At 40.7% G+C, this 21,045-nt stretch overlaps 1 protein-coding gene across 2 annotated transcripts in view; it reads right to left on the bottom strand.

The window, feature by feature from the left end:
- Positions 1-21,045, bottom strand: part of PTDSS1 (phosphatidylserine synthase 1) — an 81,884-nt gene that overhangs the window by 31,343 nt on the left and 29,496 nt on the right. For both annotated transcript variants that reach the window (XM_066379177.1, XM_066379176.1), the window contains exons 4-8: positions 19,013-19,137; positions 13,551-13,709; positions 9,710-9,861; positions 6,862-7,003; positions 4,950-5,062 (exon numbers count right to left, since the gene is read on the bottom strand). In XM_066379177.1, the coding sequence (XP_066235274.1) occupies positions 4,950-5,062; positions 6,862-7,003; positions 9,710-9,861; positions 13,551-13,709; positions 19,013-19,137 (691 nt within the window). The remainder of the gene's footprint in view (positions 1-4,949; positions 5,063-6,861; positions 7,004-9,709; positions 9,862-13,550; positions 13,710-19,012; positions 19,138-21,045) is intronic.

Raw genomic sequence — 21,045 nt, 5'->3', positions numbered from 1 at the left:
TGCCTCTTCACACCAAAGAGCCCAGGAAAGAATCCTAGTAATAAAGAATTCAGGTTTTCACCCTGGCCAGTTAGCTCAGTTGGTTAGAGCATTATCCCAAAATGCCAAGGTTACTGGTTTGATCCCTGGTCAGGGCATATAAAGGAAAAGCAACCAATGAGTGCACAACTAAGTGGAACAACAAATGAATGCTTAACGCCTCCCACTTCTTTCCTGTCTCTAAAAATCAGTAAAAAAAAAAAGAAAAAAGAATTCAGGCTTTCCTCTCACTTCTTATTTTCATTATCTAATTTGCTTTTACCAGTTCAGCTACTTTACCCTCTAATGTATCCATTTCCTGCACTTTATATATCAGGTTTAAATAAGGTTTGCTGAAATGTATTCTCGTAGCAGATTCATGTGAAACTCGAACCAAAAAGGAAAGAAATAAAGACAAGGAGAGCATGAGTTACCCGGAAGCCTGTAAACTGTCTCTCTTTTTTAGGGCCTGCCATTTGCTAACTGGAGTAGCTGTTTAAAGCCCAGTAGAGCACTTACATATTTCCAAGTCACTTGTTAAAGCATCTCCTTCTACAGGAACTGCCTCAAGTGGTATAAGAAATAACAGAAGGTGGCTCATTTTTAAACAAACAAAATATCATCTGGAAATCCATAGAGTCTGTCAAAAATCCTGAGGAGCTCTCAAAAAGTCAAAATATTGGATTTTTAGCCTCTGGTTTTTGTTTGAAATGTTTAACAATATTGAAATTTCATGAAAAATGAGATGTGATTTGCTATTCTGTTTTATAAGAGATTTTTCCCCCTGCTTATTGACTTTGTTGATTGCTCTTAATTTTTATTGAGAAACTGCTGCTAATCTTTCCTGAAAATAACTGTGAGCCTCAAATTAAATTAAATTTTAATAAGGAAGGGGGGCTCCAATCCACCAAATGAAAAACAGCATTTATAATTAAATACTTCAATAGATCACTGGTCTATAAAATGTTAAAATGCTGTCAGTTTACCAACTGTTACTTTCCTGTTTAGGTCAAAATAAAAAGAAAAAATGGAATTTTGGGTCTAACTCCACAGGATTTAGCTGTGTCTTCCTTGGTCTGTTCAGTTCACAATATGGGGCTATATGTCCTGAAATATTATATTACAGATATATTTGTAATAATGGATAAAGTCAAGAACAGGTGCTTGCTGGGGGTGAGGAGTATGTGGCAAGTGAGGCCTGTACTTGTGTAGTTTGCAAGCACACTAAAAGTAATAAATTAAGTTGCCCTAAAGCTTTTGAAAAGTGAACCCTTTTAACTACTTAGTTTGGACTTGTATCAGCTATTCAGAGATCTTTGGTGCTTCTACTAATCAGTTCCAGTACTCCGTATCAGTTAAAAACCCATGAAGTTAAAACATCCATGAAGATTATAGAGTCCATGTATGAAGATTACAGAGTCTATAATCATTGGGTCTATAATCTTCACACAATTATCAGGGTGGTTAACTCTTTTGTGGACTGGCACAAAATTTCTGGCAGACCAGTGGTTGAAGAATACTGGTATAAACATCTAAGCTTATCTCAGAATAAGGACTTTTAGTTCATCACCATGGTATGGGGGAAAAAACATGTATATATGAGTAATAAAATGGCAATAACAAAGTAACTATCAATAGTCACTTTATATGTAAATAGATGACATGCTCCAATCAAAAGACAGCATAGCTGAATGGTTAAGAAAACAAGACCCATACTTACAATGTCTACAAGAAACCTACTTCAGATAGAAAGAGAAACAGACTGAAAGTAAAGGATGAAAAAAATATTTCATGTAAATGGAAACAAACAAAAAAGCTGGTGTGGCAACACTTATATCAGACAAAATAAAATTTAAAACGAAGGTTATAAAAAGAGACAAAGAAGAACATTTCATAATGGTAAAGGGATCATTCCAAAGGATATAAGGCTTGTAAATATTTATGCACCCAACATAGGAGCACCTAAATATATGAAGGAAGCATTGACAAACATAACAGGAGAGATCAACAGTAATACAGTAACAGTATGGGACTTGAACACCCCATTGACATCAGTAGATTGATCTTTGTTAGGAAAACAGTTCTGTTAGGCTTGCTGGCTTGTACTTTGCATGATTAATGCGGAAGCTTGTGGCAGAGCCATGTGTGTGTAGCCTACAAAAAGCTCCGAATACTATCCCTCAGGGCAGACTGCTGGCCCACCACCGTGAGGGGCAGTTTTCCTGTTGCTTGCTTGTCACTGTGAGAAGAGGTTCTCCCCTGCCTGTTTGCTCACCATTGCAAGAATCTAATAAACAGGAATGGCCCAATGCTTTCCAGCTCTGCAGCTCCTCTACCGTCTGCCCGAATCCAATGTGAACCTGCCTGGTGTCAGCCACCAGCATGACAATCTTCCAGACAGAAAATCAACAAGCAAACAGTGGCCTTAAATGACACATTAGACCAGATTAATTTAATTGATATTTTTAGAGCATTTCATCCCAAGGCAGCAGAATATATACTGCTCACAAAAATTAGGGGATCAGGGAATGTGCAGATACTCCAGTACTTTCAGCCTTTTGTATAGTGCATTTTCACCAATGATATAAAAGTTGGTTTTGTATCTCATGTGCATAATGAAACTACTTTCTTTGACTTGTCATTTGCTTTTCTAATGTCCTAGTTTAATAAAAAAAAAAAATCAATGCTTCTTTTTTTTGTTGTTTCAAATTCACTTTGAAACATTCCCTAATTTTTGTGACAATACATTCTTTTCAAATACACATGGACAATTTTCCAAGCCAAAGAAGATATAAATGGCCAATAGATATGAAAAGATGCTCAATGTCACTAATCTTCAAAGAAATGCAAATGAAAACCACATGAGATATTACAGTATTTTCCCATGTAAAAGACACTCCTTAATTTTGGAGCCCCAAATTTGAAAAATAATAATGTTTTACATAAAGCTATTGAACTAAAGTTTTATTCATAAAATTCATACAAGTCCTCATCACTGTCAAAACTCCCATCCATGGCCCTGGCCGGTTGGCTCAGTGGTAGAGCATTGGCCTGGCGTGCGGGGACCCGGGTTCGATTCCCGGCTAGGGCACACAGGAGAAGCGCCCATTTGCTTCTCCACCCCCACCCCTCCTTCCTCTCTGTCTCTCTCTTCCCCTCCCGCAGCCAAGGCTCCATTGGAGCAAAGATGGCCCGGGCGCTGGGGATGGCTCCTTGGCCTCTGCCCCAGGTGCTAGAGTGGCTCTGGTCGTGGCAGAGCGACGCCCTGGAGGGGCAGAGCATCGCCCCTGGTGGGCGTGCCGGGTGGATCCCGGTCGGGCGCATGCGGGAGTCTGTCTGATTGTCTCTCCCCATTTCCAGCTTCAGAAAAAAAAATAAAAAAATAAAAATAAATAAAAATAAAAACTCCCATCCATTAGCTTATTCTCATCTGTGTCTGATGAAGAATCACTGTCTTCATATACTGCCTTGTCCTCAGTTCCATCTATGGCATTTGAAATGCCACAACCACTGTATAAGATGCACCCAGTGTTTAGACCCCAAATTTTTCAAAAAAGGGTGCATCTTATACATAGGGAAATAGCTTTCAGAATGTTCATCAATAAATCAACAAATAACAAGGGTTGGCGAGGATATAAAGAAAAGGGAGCTCTCGTGTACAGTTGGTGGGAATGCAGACTGGTGCATCCCTATGGAAAGCAGTATGGAGGTTCGTCAAAAATTAAAAACAGAACTACATAATGACCCAGCAATTCCACTTCTGGGTATTTATCCAAATAAATCCAAAACACTAACTCAAGATGTATGTACCTCTACGTTCATTGCAGCATAATCTAAAATAGCTAAAATATGGAAGCAACCCAAGTGCCCATCAACAGATGAGTGGATAAAGAACATGTGGTGTGTGTATATATACATAAACATACATACATACACACACACACACACACACACATATATGCGATGGAATATTACTCAGCCATAAAAAAGAATGAAATCTTACCATTTGCAACAACATGGCTAGAACTAGAGGGTATTATGATAAGTGAAATAAGTCAGAGGAAGACAAATACCATATGATTTCACTTATATGTAGATTCTAAAGAACAAAATAAGTAAACAAAAGAGAAACAGACTCATAGATACAAAGAATAAACTGATGGTTGCCAGAGGGGATGGGGTTGGGGGACTAGGTGAAAAAGGTGAAGGGATGAAGAAGCATAAACTGGTAGTTACAACATAGTCATGGGGTATAAAGTACAGCACAGGGGATACTGTAATTACTTTGTATGGCGCCAGGTGAGTATTACCCTTCTCGCAGGATCACTCTATAAATTACTTAAATGTCTAACCATTATGCTGTACACTTGAAATTAATAGAAATAATACTGAAAGTCAACTGTAATTTAAAAATAAAATCATAAAATAAAAAACATTATTTATGACTTTAATATCTACTATAAAAACATTTGTATTTTTTAATAATCTCATTAAAAAATATCTCAGCCTGGCCTGTGGTGGTGCAGTGGATAGGCCACTAACCTGGAATGCTGAGGTCACTGGTGCAAAACTTTGGCCTGCCCAGTCAAGGCACATAACAAGCAACCAATGAACAGCTAGAGTGAAATAATTACTTCCCCCAGCCTCCTCTCTCTGTAAAATCAACAAATAAAACCTTTAAAAGGACAACCTCAGAATCACTGCTACTCATTTACTTTTTTAAATAGAAGATTACAAGCAAAATAAAAACAAAAACCCAGCAGTGAAGATTGAGGTAGTGAAAATTGAGGTTTGCAAATAATACAGTTTTGATTATTCACTTTTATTGTCGAGGTCTGAGAGCAAAACATTTCTTCATATTATGAATGCTATACAGGAGAATACAAAGCAGGTAACGTGCTCAAACGACAGTCAGACTTATATAGAATTACCTCACTGTGGGAGCCGTGATAACACCAATAAAGAGAATTCTACACCAACTTAACGGATGACTGGCTTGGAACACAAAGATATGTTTCAAGAAGAAGGTATTCAATTCAGTCAGCTGAAAAAGAAGGCGTATTAGTCAACTTGATACTTCATACTAAGTCATAATCATATATTCCCTTAACGGACATTCTACAACTACAAGTAATTGGTGTGTTCAAAGCATTTTCAGAAAGTAGATGGGGTCTTCCAAGAATTCCTATTCAAACTTGATAACAGCCAGTACAATATGGGCACCAGCCAACTGAGGGTCAAGGGGGGTCAAGGTGGTGCTAGGAGAGGCACATGGGGGCACCAGCTATTTGTCGTGTTTCCTGGTTTGCATGACTGTCACTTGGATCATGTGTGTGGTCTGCTGGGATAGTCAGGAGAGACAGACTTTGAAAACAGCCGAAGTCATGAAAATACATGCCATGTAACAGCTATGGAGCCACAGAAATCAGGCCAGGTCTAAAAGCAGTCCAACTGTAGGAAAGCAAAGCTGTAATAACCAAAAGAGGCTTGAGCTATGTCACTGAGAGATGACTGAACTTGTTTAGCTCGTGCCTGAGACCAAGCAGATCCTTGACCAAAGACAGCTCTTAAAAGTAGGTGTGAAGGGTTGGGCCAAGTTGCATCTAGGGGCGGTGGTACTTTCCCCTGAGGCTGGCATCTGGTGCAGCTCAGCACATTATGAATGTTTAGCAGCACTAGGACCTCTGCAGGAACGTGCTCAATGCCCAGAGCCCAGGTCCTACATTTCCCCTTCAGATTAAGCAAGAGGCAGTGACTAGGTAAGGTCAGAGCTTTGAGAACTCACCATATAAACTAGCAGGTTCATTTCAGTGACATAAAACTCATGTCCTTCCCCAGAAGCTCACTTCAAACATATAGAATGAAAAGTGATTCACTAATTAACACTACATATAGGAAACTAATCACAGCACAATGCTCACTTTCAGAGAAAGGTGTGCCCTTTCCAGGAGCATACTGCTATCTCTCCTGGACAAATCCACAGTCCTTCTCAGGTCTTGTAACTGAAGAAAACCTACACCTTCCCTGGCATTGCCCTGAGAAGGTAAAACTTAATCCCAATCCATTTACACTCCCATTTTTATACACACAGACGTCCTCAAACCACGGTGACTATTCACATACACTTCTGTATCCACAAACTCCACTTATTGAGGTGGGCATCATTATTCTGTGCGTGTCCAAGGACTATCATCTTAAAAGTAGCATGTGCTGATTTTTCCTTATGTTGGGAGCACATGTTCAAAACACATACAATTTCTGATAAGTCCAAAAGACTTCCAAAGTTGTAGAAAAATTAACTTGGGGACAGAAGGATCAATAAAAATGGCTGTGTCTGGGAAACAGAGATGTTTGGTCACCCTTTCCCAGGGCCCTCGGCTGTCCGAGGCCCTCTATCATGTAATGGTCCGCTTGCTATGAGAGCTTCTCTGCACTGCCAACGCCACTCTGCAGGACCCAGGTCCCCCAGGATGCCGCAGGTAGTACAGGGCTTCTTTACTTAGCTCTCCATAAATTACCCAAAGTGGCATTAGGTGAGACACAATTTCAAAAATCACACATTGAATTTGCAACATAAGAAAAAGCCTTCCATTTTTTCCTTTGGTCCTGAAAATGATCTTTCCAAAAAGTAATACAATGCCTAAACTCACGGGGTAACGAATGCCGACCATGAGCTTCTCTCAGGGAATTTTAAAATGTTCCTTGCTTGTAATTCAAAGATTCATATTTTAAATTGCCTTCATGATGAAGCATCTAGCTGATAAGCAATATCAATTAGCATTACCTCCAAATTTCTGGACAGTTTTTGTTTTTTTCCTAGTTCTGTGCATCTGAAAAAAATACCTGCCAGATGATCATGAAAAGGTATATTCCAGCTACTCTCTGAAACGAAGACTTGGGGTCAAACCATCGAACGTAAGTCCAGCTGGCAGGAGTGAACTGCAGCACAGCTCGTTTGATCTTCCCAGTGGTAGTGTGGATGTCCCTGGAAGAAGAGACCAGCTCCAGTGAAAATCCGAAGAGGTAAGAAAGGGGAAGGAAAAACCCTATGCACTGACTATTTTACAACCAATGCTCCCAACAAAGAGATTCCTTTCTACTTGAACTGTCTCTCCAACAATGGCCTCTCTATTCACAGGTGAAAATTAGGGTCATTTCAGGGATGACAGGCACAGTGCTGAGGTCAGGTCACTGCGGCCCAGGAGTGGCCTTACTTAGTAAACTGGTGACAAAAGGTGGTAAGAGGCATTAGAGACAATCTTCTGCGACCAGTCCAGGAAGGAGGAGGGTGCCAGCAAGAATCTGATTCCCACCCAGTTTGCCTCCCACGTCAGGGTGAAAAAAACATGCTCCATTTTTGAGGTCTACCACATCATCATCACTTCGCCCCATTTCTTCCTCAGGTAAGGGAGCAGTAACTTTTAACCTTATTTTTAATCCTAGAAATGACTCAATTAAAAATTTCACAGTCCCACGACTGACACAAACAGCCCACTTATATCAAATGAGAACATTTAGGCTGAGAGAGCGCAAGTGGCTGGAGCAGTCTCACTCCGCCAGCCGTGGAACTGGTGTGCATTCCAGCTCCGTCCCCCAAGTCCGGGAGAGCCGGCACCCATGGTGAACAGCAGTTAATAAGTGGTAGTTATATTGAGGACCTTCATGTCTCAGACACTGAACTAATTGCTGAGGCCACAAGTGCAAATAAGCCAGGCCTTCTGCTATTTTGGGGGGATCTGGGGAGTGTGGAAGGAAACCAGGTTCAATTCCTCTGTTCACTCTCCTACCCATCAACAAGTATGTAGTGAGAAAACCCCACAGCAAGCAGATCTGAAGCAAAAACAAAACAAAAAAAACAACAAAGGATAAAGACTAAAAATAAACAAGAACTATGAAGAACCCGTATTTTAAAAAATGGCCAAACTTCATGAAAAGAGGTAGAGAAATACAGAGTAATGGAGATCTGGAATACTTAATATAGTAAAGAGGTTGATTCAACTTAAGTTAATCTGTATGCATTTGCACATTTAAAAAGACAACAATGGTATTTTCTATTTATTAGTTTGTGACCCAACGAAATGATTTTTCAAGTCAAATTTGAAGCATAAATATATGAAAGTAGGGAAGCATTATGTCAGGGTGTAAGGAACCAGACAGTCTAACACAAATTCAGACTCAGCAGTTTCCTAGCTGTGTGTCCTTAGACAAAATTACTAAACCCAAGTCTCTGTCTCGTCATCCCTAAAAGGCAAAGAATATAGTGACTACTCCTAGGATTGACAGAAAGCTCAAAGGAGATACTGGGTGCAGGCCTGCCTGGAGCAGGCTCCAGGACTGCTGGCGCTTGTCGCACATTACTACTGCCTTAAACAGATGAAAGTGTCCTTTCAAAGCACTGGCCAAAGACAGACTCTGAAAATAAAAGTTCCTCACAATAAAAGGACTAAACCATTAAAGAACTAGAAGAAAATACAGGTTAACATTTACCTAAACAAAAAGATTTAAAGCTTTTAAAGTTTAAATGATAAGCTTACCTCAAACAGAATGACAAAATGGAAAATAAAGTCACATTTATGACAAGTATTAATATCCTTAATCTATTAAAAGCACTAATAACAGAGAAAAATCCAATAGAAATACACTAGAAATTTAATATCACACAATTTTATGTGTAATAAAATTGACAAACTTTAAAAATAAAATTAAAAGAACTAGTGAAATGAACACATATTCATTGACATATAAAGGTGACAGCACACATTGGTCCATACTACTTCCAAGAATTTATGTTAAAAGGTCAAAGATACACATAAAGATACATATTCAAAAATGCCCACTCATTGAAAACTTTCAAATAATTAAGTGATCATAAAAGGGAACTGCTGAAATACATAATGGTTTATCCATATGTTGGGATATAAAGAAACATTTTATAATCATATTTTTTAAAAAAGTATTTAAATGTTAAAAAATGCTCATATTGTTATATAAATAAAGTTTTAAACATAATAAAAACTACATTTTCATTATCCCTACCATTCTTTTCCTCCCTCTCAATGACATGGTTTCTGTCAGTCATACTGAGGAGCACGTTCAGAAAAGCAAGAAAACGGATGATGGGGGTGTACACTGTCTTCTACAGAGACAGAGGAACATGAAACTTAAACTAGACAGTCAGAGACAACTACCTGAAGAGGTAACAAGTGAGCCAAGCCAGGAAAGAGAAGGACCTTGGCCCATGGGAAACAGGGCTCACGGCACAGGGTACACCCTGGAAGGTGTGAAGAGAGGGGCCTCACCTGGTGAACCCACGGATGTATACTTTGTCCTAAAGACCCTAAGAAGCTGTCACAGGGGAATGAAATGGTGAATCTGACTCAAGCAGTGATGTGCGGAGGCTTTGAGGAGCTAACTTGGGGAAGGGGACTAAGTGAACCCAGTGATTCGAGTCTGAACACAAGCGGAGGCATAAAGATAAAAAGGAGGGGAGAGAGTTGAGAAAAGCATAAATGACTTGGCATTTTCTGGACGGATGCCTGAAATTAAGTTTATAATCATTTATGAGGTTCAATTACTAATGGATAATTTAGCCCTTATCATCCAAGACCGTATTATAAAACTGCACACTTCTATAGCAGTTAAATGTACACTTTGAAAACTGTGGCTTGTGTCCAGGAAGAAGAAAACTCACTTGAAGCTTGCCCAGTGGTAAGTCCTCATCTCTAAAAACTGGCAGACGACCATGCCCAGCCAGATGCCGCCACCATTGCACAAAAGGATGTCCAGAATGACCTGGTCCCACCAGCACTCAGCAAAATTGGGCAGAAGATGCATGAAGAATAGCTGAAAAACATGAGACAATGGTTGAGAAGAAGAAAAAAATGGAGAACCACACAGAAAGATAAATTTCCTTTTAGTAATACATGCTTTAGGAAAAGTTGTTGACATGTCACTTTTTTGTAATATATTAAAAAAATATAGGGTCGGTAGTCTGGTTCTTGTTTTTTATATTGTGGATGGTTTGCAAATAACATTAATCCAAACAGCTCCTCTTCTGACATAGGGCTTTAAAGAAATGAAGGCCCCCTCTTTAAGAAACACTACTGAAGAATTACACCGGCTAATGACAACATGACAAGAACTCAGGAGGGAAAAGGAGAAAAGTTTTCATACCTGCCAACAAAGCACTGGCACAATAATCAAAATTAGCAGCTTGATAATTCAAGCTGTGCATTTTAGAAATATTCCACAGATATTTGGGTAAAACAGTGAGAAAGCTAGATTAAAAGTAGATTAAGTAAAAAAGGTTATGCTGACACTATGTAGCAAACTGATAACTTAATAGGAAATCTCACACTAACTGACTGGCAATAATGGTGATTTTTTATTAAGGGCCTATGTGAGCAAGGTGGTGAGACAAAATGAAGGGAACATTCTTGATCTCAAGGGCAGGAGACAGATTTTATTAGAACCACAAGATAAGGTAGGCTGAGGCAAGTGTTACAATGGTGACATAAAGGGAGCACAGTGGGACAGGAGAGAGTCATTGTGACAGATGGTAATTGGAGCAGGGTTCTTTTACAAGGAAGATATACTGAAGTAGGATCATTAAGGACAAAAAATGACAAAAATACTGGCTTCAAGAGACGGAGATGAAAATGGGGACATTTTAGAAAGGGGAACAGTGATGTCAAGGATGGAACAGGGAATAGAAGTCTACTACAAAAACTGTTTTATTGAAACAAGGAGCCAATCAGCTGTGTCCAGAGCAGAATACCCTGTTGTGTGAAGGCCCATTTTAAGGTCTGAAATTACAGAGAAATTGCTTGGGGTTCTCTGAAAGGAAGTAACCGCATAATTACAAAGTAATAGAATAACAAAGTAACAGAATTACAAAGTAACAGAATAGGATAGGATAGGATAGGATAGGATAGGATAGGATAGGATAGGACAGAACAGAATGGAACAGAATTTCTCTGAAGTAATATAATGAACATTACAAAATAAAACAATGCATGCCTGCTGCTGAGAAGATACAAAGCAGCTGCTGCCTGTGACAGTTTGTAACTGCATTGTGATCCCAGGTGGGCCAGTCACTACCCGTGAGATGCAGTCCCAGTTCCCAGCCAGGAGATGGAACATTAACTCTTACCCTGAGAGAAACTTAAGTAGAAGTTGATGACACAGATTTGCTGAAACAAAACTAGGCAGGGGAGTGGGCTATAGAGGACATACTTCAACCTGAGGAGTATTCCTGAAAAGTACCCTGAAAGACCTGAGGAGGAGCTGGAGGGGATAGCAGTAATTCCTTCTAGAGCAGGGGTCAGGAACCTTCTTGGCTGAGAGAGCCATGAATGCCACATATTTTAAAATATAATTCCACGAGAGCCATACAACGACCCGTGTATGTTACGCATTATCCAATAAAAATTTAGTGGTGTCCCGGAGGACAGCTGTGATTGGCTCCAGCCACCTGCAGCCATGAACATGAGCAGTAGGAAATGAATGGATTGTAATACATGAGAATGTTTTATGTTTTTAACGTTATTTTTTTTTTATTAAAGATTTGTCTTCAAGTTAGATGCAGCCATCAAGAGCCACATCTGGCTCGCAAGCCATAGGTTCCCAACCCCTGTTCTAGAGGGTTGGAGATTATTTGCCACCTGGGACTATGTGGATATGGGCCCTGCCCTCTTGAGGCATAATGTTTAGCAAAAAAGAGACACTCATCAAGTATTTAAACTATGCCGAGCATTTCAAGGAAGGACCAGGGGCTCTATGTCTGGTGTACAGTAATGGAGCTCAGCCAGTGGAGCAAGCAGGGAAAGACAGGTAACAGCTTGGGGGGCTCAATGAGAGGAAAGGACACAGAATCTTTAAAACAAAGAAATCAAAGGTGACCAGAGCACAGGAAGCGAGGTGGAGAGGGGTCTTGAGGAGGCTGAGAAGGGGGGGCCCAGGACAGTTAACATTGAGCCTTGTAGCCTTGCTCAGAAATTTGGATTTTATCTCAACAGTAATGAACAAACACTGAGTTATTAGTAGGACAAGAACATGATCAGGTTGATGTCTGAAAAAGGTCACTTTGTGAAAAGATTGTGTGAACGGAAGGGACAAGTAATTCAGACAAGAGATGACAGTGGGTTAGACAGATGTCAGTGGGTGCAGAGGTGTGAAAAGATGCAGAGGGACTGGATGGTGTTTAGAAGAGTCTACAGGACTTGGGGGTGACGGGACGCTGAGGAGCAGGGACAGGAAGGTACAGCAGGCCCAGTCTATAGGGCAAGGGAAGAGGGAGCATGGGAGGTCCAGGAAGGCTACGTGCCTTGCACAAGGTCCCACAGCGGCCAGTTTATAAAGATGCCTAGAAGTGACAGAGGTAGACATAGTAAGAGAGAGGAACATGGGCTGAACATCTGGAATCCGATTCTGGGTCAACAATGAAGCAAGGCTCTGCGCTCTGGTTCCTTCGTATGCACATGGGAAATATACGCTGCTTTTTCTGGTTTATGGTAAGGATTTAGGATGACACATGTACAATGTTGGGCACTGCTCTGGATGGTGTCCCCCCAAAATCCATATGCTGATGTCCTAATAGCTAGTACCTTATAATGTGACTTTATTAAGAAACAGAGTCATTGCAGATGTAACTAGTGAAGAGGTCATACTTCAGTAGGATGGGTGCCTAGCCCAGTATGAAATGGCACTATAAAAAGAACACCATGTGAATGCACAAAGGGAGAACACCATGTGAAGATGAAGGCCAAGACTAGAGTGGTGCATCTGTAAGCCAAAAAGCGTCAAAGACTGCCAGCAAACCATGAGAAGCTAAGAGAGAAGCTTGGAACGGACTCCCCTTCACAGCTGTCAGAAGGAATCAATCCTGCTGACACCCTGAAGTAGGACTTCTAGCCTCTAGGGCCAGGAGTGGTACATTAATAGAAGCAGATTCTAACTGGATGCTTCTCAGGGTCAGGATAACGACAGCATGGTGAAACACACTGCACGCGTGGCTAACCTGTGTTCCTTGGGAAAGAATAAAAGTAATATTATAACTGAACAGTAAATGAATTTGTTTCCCAAATTTCATTTTGCTAATAGTTTTTCAAGAATATATATCTTTCATTCTCTGAATGAGACAATACTTTTGATTACTGAGATAGTAAAGCTATATTGGGAATTCATTACTCAGCTACAAAACATCATTGATGCTGTTATAATTCCTAAACACAACAATCCTATTTATCTCACACTGGAAACTTATTAGTGGGTAAACCACCTATTTACTCCTAAGCAGATCTCATTATCCTTTATTTGTCCTCAATTTCATTCTTTAACTTTATCTTGAAGATTTGTAGCATAGAGGCATACATTAAAGTTAACAAGAAGCTATTTTTTTTCTCTCGCAAAGCTGTAAAGTATTCCTAGGAGGTGGCTTGAATAGAATTTTGTATTAACTGTATTACTGTCTGTTAACTGACAGATTATTCACACTGTAGGGTCCAGATAGCGGCCCATGCTCCACTTCCTACCTCAGTTAGCTCCCAGGTGATACTGATGGTCCAGCAGAGACCATAACTACGGATCAATAAGGCCTTCATGGCCCAGCCCCAGAAATGTCCAAATGCAAATATATCAAAGTGGCTGATAATCCTCTCCCAGGTGATAACATGGCAGTTCACAGCATACTCCTGTTTAAAGCAAAAAGGGAAATAATTAATGATAATCTAGAAGTTAACTTTCTTCCAGGGTTCTGATAATACAGAGAAACTGATATGACCTTGATAACTAATATATGTTCTTCCCCCTCCAAATTTTAATAACTGAAGGTTCTTAAGGAAATATGGGTAAGCATTAGAGTTTATAAATTAAGCTGCTTTGCTCTGAATTGCAAAGTTGAGTTAAAACGAGAAACAAAATAATTTTACAAAAGCTTACATATCTTAAAGAAATAGTATCACATAGCCTATGTCACCTGACCACAAGGCAACTATGTTAAGGCTAGTATAAAAACATAAATCCCAATAAATAAAGAATAAATATTTGGCATGGCCAGATAGCTCGGTTGGTTCGAGCATCGTCCCCATATGCGATGGTTGTGGTTTCGAGCCCCAGTCAGAACACATACAGAAACAGATGTTTCTCTCTCTCTCAAATCAATCAATCAATAAAAAGATAATAAAAAATAATAAAAAATAGAATCTCAACAATCTCTCACTCTCTCACTCCGAAGGCTGGTGACCTTGGAAGAAGAAAGAACATATGAACGCCAATGTCTTTGGAAATTACTTGCCTACAGATGGCACAGAAAGTCCTTGTCTGCTCCCCTTCCCTTGGGAAGAAGTTTGTCTGTCCAATGGGAAAAGGGAGGAGAAGCCGACTAATTTAGGGAGAACAGGAGGCTGTATTAGCAAGGCCACATGGCCAGGTCTAAAGCTATATGCTCCACTGAGCTTTCACCAGGAAGAAATCAACTGATACTCTATACTTTTTTTTTTCTGTTTCCAAACTTGAGTAAAGATGGGGGTATTATTAACTAACTCTTTAAAATACCAACACAGATTATATAATTGCTCTACTTAGAAACCTTCCACAACCTTTCATTGCATTCAGAGTAACATCAAAACTCCTCCTCCAAGTTTCCCCAGGCGGAGCACTCCACTTCCTCTACCTCTTGATTTCTACTCCCCTTCACTCTCAATGGACCCAGCTTCCCTCCTGAGTCAGGGCCCCTTACAGGTTATTCCCCTTCCTGAATAATGGCCCAAACCCCTAACCCCACTTTGCTTGGCCAACTCCAACTCCAACTCCCACTCACTTTCTAGTTGTCAACTTACACATCAGCTCTGCACAAAAGCTTGCCTCGACTTCTCATATTAAATTGGACCCCTTTCGTAAGTTCTAAAGACACCCATTTCGCCTGACCTGTGGTGGCGCAGTGGGATAAAGCGTCGACCTGGAACACTGAGGTTGCCGGTTCAAAACCTTGGGCTTGCCTGGTCAAGGCACATATGGGAGTTGATGCTTCCTGCTCCTCCCCCTTCTCTCTCTCTCTCTCTCTCTCTTTCTCTCTCACTTCTCTCTCTCTAAAAATCAATAAATAAAATTTTAAAAAATCTTAAAAAAAAAAGTCATTAGAGACACCCATTTCTTTTCCTTTATTGCACTGTACACATCTGTAATCATTACTTTTTCTTGGTTCTGTGACATATCTTTTACATAGCCGGTAGTTAAACTACTGGGATGAAAATTTCAATGTTATAATATTTGGGACATTTAATATAAGGTTTTTTTTCCCCATACCTATAATTAATTGATAGCACATCTTAAAATTGATGTTGACTTCTTGACCCCCATGATTAATCTTATGTTATAGAAAGAGACAACCAGACATTATGGTCCTTGCAGTGTAACACACAGCACCATCTGTGAAGTAGTTCCACTATAGGTCCCAGAACTCAATAGGAATCTGGAATCAGCTTCTGTATCTAACATTCAGTTTACAGGAAATATGGGGTACAGAGATATATTAAATAATACTTTTCAAGTGCAAGTTGCAAAATCCAGACATGAGAAACTTTATCTAAAATAAACAATATGGCTTCTTTGACAAACAAACTTCAAAGTAAAAACAGGTGGGGAGTGACTACGAATTAAGATATTTCAGAGCTATAGCAACTATAACGTCAGGGGTCTCAAACTCACGGCCCACGGGCCGCATGCGGCCCGCCGAACAATTTTGTGTGGCCCGCAGACTAATCCACGAAGTTCAAAATATTTTGGATAAAATTAAGTAAGCCTAGGGGCCTACTTGTATTTTTCATTTCTCTAGCATCCTAGCTAGATATTAGCTTAGTTAACAGCAGTTGTGATGCGAACTACAGTTTCTGGTCGTTTTGTGACACTGAGTAAACTGCATGTACGATTGTGCTTGTTGTACTGATTTTTTTTTGTTTTCAACTGCAGTGAGAAAAGTGTTGCGTAACAGTTGCCTTTTGTAGACCTAGTGCAGCCCGCCGAACGGCTGTGATCTTGCTCTGCGGCCCACATGCTGAGTTGAGTTTGAGACCCCTGGTCTAGACCTTATCTGGATCCTATTTTGAACAAATCGACCGTAAATAAAAAATCTTTGTGAGGTGAGTAGGAAAACGTAAACACTGTCTACATACTGTTAACTGTTAGGCAAATGAAAATGGCATTGTGATTATATATTTTTAAAGTCCTTACATTTTATATATAATGTCTGAGAACTGTTTCAAAATAATCCAAAATGTGAGGGGGGGGGGTTAAAATGAAACAAGAGTAGATTAGTGTTGACAAAATCTTTAAAAATTGCTAAAGTTGTCTTGAGTAAAAGAAAAAGACAAAAAAAGAGAAAAAAGCCTGACCAGGCGTTTGCATGGTGGATAGAGCGTTGGACTGGGATGTGGAGGACCCAGGTTCAAGACCCTGAGGTCGCCAGCTTGAGCGCAGACTCATATGGTTTGAGCAAGGCTCACCAGCTTGGACCCAAGGTCGCTGGCTTGAGCAAGGGATCACTCGGTCTGCTGAAGGCCCCCTGGTCAAGGCACATATGAGAAAGCAATAACAACTAAGGAGCCGCAACGAAGAATTGATGTTTCTCATCTCTCTCCCTTCCTGTCTGTCCCTATCTGTCCCTCTCTCTGACTCTCTCTGTCTCTGCCACACACACACACACACACACACACACAAAAAATTAAAAAAAAGAAAAAGAGCCAACAATTATTTGTTTCATCTGCCTTCTTGTAGACTCTAAGCTCCAAGAAGCAGGCGGCAGCCTGCCCTTTGCCCACTACTACCCGCAGTGTCTGGCACAGGACAAGCTCGTACATGTTTAACCAAACAGAAGACTGCTCCTTCAGACAACTCAATTTACAAATGCGATGTACTCTGAAAGCCTGTCTGAAGCATACAACACATTTTTAATAGAATATTTATGAAAATAGCAAATTTCCCCGACAATTACACACACACACACAAACACACACAAAGTGCCTCTAATAGGGTTTCAGTGACCCCCCTCTAATCTATTTTATGATAATAATTCTAACGGAAAAGAGAGTCTAAAGCAGATGACTCCGGACACCAGGGAACTGCAGCCTCTGTGCTGCATACAGTACTTCTCCTCACCACATATTCTATCAGAGGGAAGGTGTTTCTCTAAAGCCATCAATGAGGAGGTCCTTAGTAATGGGAGAGATTACTTTAAGGAAGTATAAGGTGACTGGAGCTCTAGAAGCAGAAAACGGCCTCATGCTTTGCTTTTGGCAAGAAAGAATTGGCCAATATTTGAAAACTAGATTTCAAAAACCAGTTCCAGCTCTTTTGGAGCTGTCCTCATGACAATCGAATATCTCTGTGAAGTCAAATTCCTAAGCAAGCTAGATGTCAAAAGTATCATTAGCTTTAACCTCCACAGCTTGCTGTAAGAATGGGATCAACAGAGACTCACCTGGAAATTCATCTACAAGTCAGTTTACTTCAAAAGCCTGAAAAATGCCTGACTTGTGGTGGCGCAGTGGATAAAGCGATGACCTGGACTCCTGCGGTCGCCAGTTCGAAGCCCTGGACTTGCCCAGTCAAAGCACATACGGAGCTGATGTTTCCCAAGCCTCACGCCACACCCCGCCCCCCCAAATGAATAAATAAATCTTAAAAAAAAAAAAAGCCTGAGAAAATTGTGAGAGGCAGTATCATATCTGAGACATCTTTCTCCTAATCTCTATTTCATTGACTTCTGTAAGCATCAGAGCACTTACTATTATAACTGTATAATTGAAGCCTGGTCCAAAAGGAAAGTACAGATTTTGGAGTAAAAAGGATCTTACCAATTTGTGCTTTGAGCATGATACTTATCTATTTTAAGGTTCTATTTTCTCCTTGGTGAGATGGGGATATTAATGTCTGCCATGCATGCATGAGGCTTATATAGAGTCAGTATAAAGTGCCCAAGCCCAGGGCCTGGGAGAGTAAGAACACCACAACCAGTCACTGCTAGCATCTTCTCCATAACCATCAATCATTATCATTCGAAGCTATAAGTCATCCTGTACCATCCTCTTCAAGTAAGAACCCCCCAACAGACTGTTCTCCCTGACACTTTGAAGTAATTTTTGGCATTCTTATTTTTGCCTTTAGTATGTCCTTTATAAAAGTTAAAAATAAAATCTGGAACACCATTCAGAGAGCGTTCTGACCAATCTCAACTACAGTGGAAGGATTACTTCTCAGACCTTTTATTAAGTCCTTTGCCATTGTTTCTTGTTCATTAATAAGCGTCTGTCTCTGGCCTAAATGTCTGTTCTCTTTTTCTGAGCATCACTAGCTTTTCTTTAATCTGTACCAAATGTTGGGCATTTTAAAAAGAGGGAGGGAGAAGAACTGCATTACAGTATAAAATGGTTTGTTAAAACCAAAGTACAGAGTAGTTTAAGCCAAGAATAAAATTACTTTTCTGTGATTTAATACAAAGAATAAATGCAATGAATGGCCTTAATCATGACAGCTGGCCCTTCATGGCAAGCAGGCGGGCAGGAACACGGCACTGGGGCTGCCATGGGAAGCAGAGGTGCCGAGGGTGACCAACCAGCCGAAGTGCCATCACTGAGGACCTGATGTGCAAGGCACCCCACTAGGCCTCATGGATCATGTTACTTCATTTAGTTCACAATAATCTTCCAAAACAGAGTAAGTTACACAAAGTCCTACAGCCAGCCAGTGACAGAGGCAGAATTCACACCCAGGCTGTCTCATGAAAGTGTTCATACTCTTGCTGCCACCCCCCTTTGCTCCAAGAGAGGATTTCATTTCTTTGACTCTATCACTCATGGAAACCACACACTGCACCAACCTGCCCAGAGACTTTTTGATCTTTGCACAGGAAATAGGGAGCAGGAACGATTTAGAATGTGCATCCAACTATCTGCAACACCCAGGAGCCCAATGATTTCTGAGACAACTGACAAGTACGTACCATGACATCTGCTTCCCTCGTGGCATATCGAAGATTTGGATCTAGCCAGTACATAAGGGATTTCACCTGCTCGATGTTCAGGAAGAGGAGGAAGACCAAAAACAGGAAGTAGAGCACACTGAGTCCTGTGGGAAACAAGAACAACCTCACACCGAGGGAAGGTCCGGGGGTCAGACACACAGCACACATTACACGCAGGTCACTATGGCAGAGCAGACACATTTAGCGCAGGGTGTTGACACCTCCCATTACAATGTGGTATTTCCGTTGATGAGTCTGATACCCAGTCCTAATTCAGGCCAAGAGGGTCAGTAACACAGTAATACTTGCTGAGAAAATTATGCTGAAGCTGAGACTTGCAGAAAGAAGGTGTGGGGTGGGAGTGGAGGGGTGGGTGCAGCATTCAGGCCGAGAAAGGTGTGTTGGTAGGTCCCTGGAAAGAGAAACATCTGGAAGCTGGCCTGTGGCTGAGTGCCAGCCGAGAGGAGAAAGGAGTGAGGTGGCACTGGAGTGACAGTCAGGGCTTTGGGACCACGGCAGAGATTTCAGATTTTATCTTAAGTGAAACAAGGAGCACTTGATAAGGTTTAAATGGGGAAATAAGATGATCTAGGCAACATTTTATGAAGCTGACTCTGGCCCCTACGTGGAGAGTAGATGCAGGCGGGCAAGGCTGGATGCAGACAGTCCAATAGGGGGTAGGGGGCCGCTTCGGTCGTGACAGGTGTTAAGTGCAAGAGGAGGTCCCGCGCCACTCACCCACATCTTCCACACTATGTGAGCCCTTGAAGACATTATGTCACTGTCACATATCATAACAGGTGTCCTCATAATCAACCCATGTCATTTAGAAATAAACTTAATCTACTTTAAGAAGGCAAAAGCCTGTAAATATAAGGTCTACCGGAAAGCTCTGTCCGTTTCTATCACAAGTTTCGACTCGTAAGCACATGTTTATTTGGCGCATGTGTGCCTCTCTATTTTTATCACTTAATGTACACATACTGACGTAGCAAATTAACTAAAACAAAGTTGATTCACGTTAGTCTTCTGTGTGAAGTGATAGTGTACCCATGGCTACTGATAAAGTTCATTTATGCCACTGTAATTTTTATGAATTTCAACAAGGAAGAAATACTACAGAAGCATGTCTGTCGCATCCACCATATTCCCCGGACTTAGCACCCTCCGACTATCACTTGTTTTTGTCCTTACAAAATTTTTTTAAGAGCAATAAATTCAAAAATGAAGAAGATATCAAATAAGCACTGGTTCAATTTTTCGCATCAAAAGATAAAACATTTTTCAAAAATGGGATATACAAATTGCCCTCATGCTGGCAAAAAATCATTAATAATAATGGCAATTATATTATTTAATAAAGTTTATTGACGGTAATAAAAATTTGTATTTTGTTTTATTCCAAAAATGGACAGAACTTTCCGGTAGACCTTATAAAATTTAGAAAGATTTGAAAACCACCCACCAGCGGCTTTGTCACTTCCTTCTGTGGAACCTGCTAGAATTAAAATGTTAATGTAAGACATCTAGACACTATGATACAAATAACCTTGGATCACAGCAGCCCATCCAAACTTGGCAATGAACCATTCAGAGGAGGGAACATCGTGGCTGGAATGAAATGGAATGACTACACTGCCAGGCCTTCCAACCGGGAAGCTGGGGACGGGAGTCTGGGAGGGCTCTGAGAGGAGATTGCCACCAGCTTGTGCATCCAGGGCCCAGAGAGACACGTGCTTAGGCTACTTGTGTAGCTACAGGACCTCCTCAGGTTTGCACTTCTGCACCAACTATTTATACAAATCTTCAACTCAAATCCACCCCCCTCCCCCTGCTGTACCTTTCTGTTAATTACTTTGAGACAGAAAGAAAGTGTCTGTGGAGCAGGGGTTCTTAAACTGGAGTTGATGTTTGGGCTTCAAGGTTCATGAAGAACTGTGTGTGTGAAAGCAAGTGCAGGGGAGTGTACCATGTCTGTGTATCTGTGAGGAGAGGAGGAAAGGATCTATAGT

Source organism: Saccopteryx leptura, chromosome 3 (genome assembly GCF_036850995.1).
Source record: "Saccopteryx leptura isolate mSacLep1 chromosome 3, mSacLep1_pri_phased_curated, whole genome shotgun sequence".
Lineage (NCBI taxonomy): Eukaryota > Metazoa > Chordata > Mammalia > Chiroptera > Emballonuridae > Saccopteryx > Saccopteryx leptura.
Note: the sequence above shows the minus strand (reverse complement) of the source record. Positions and strands in the feature narration are given on the sequence as shown.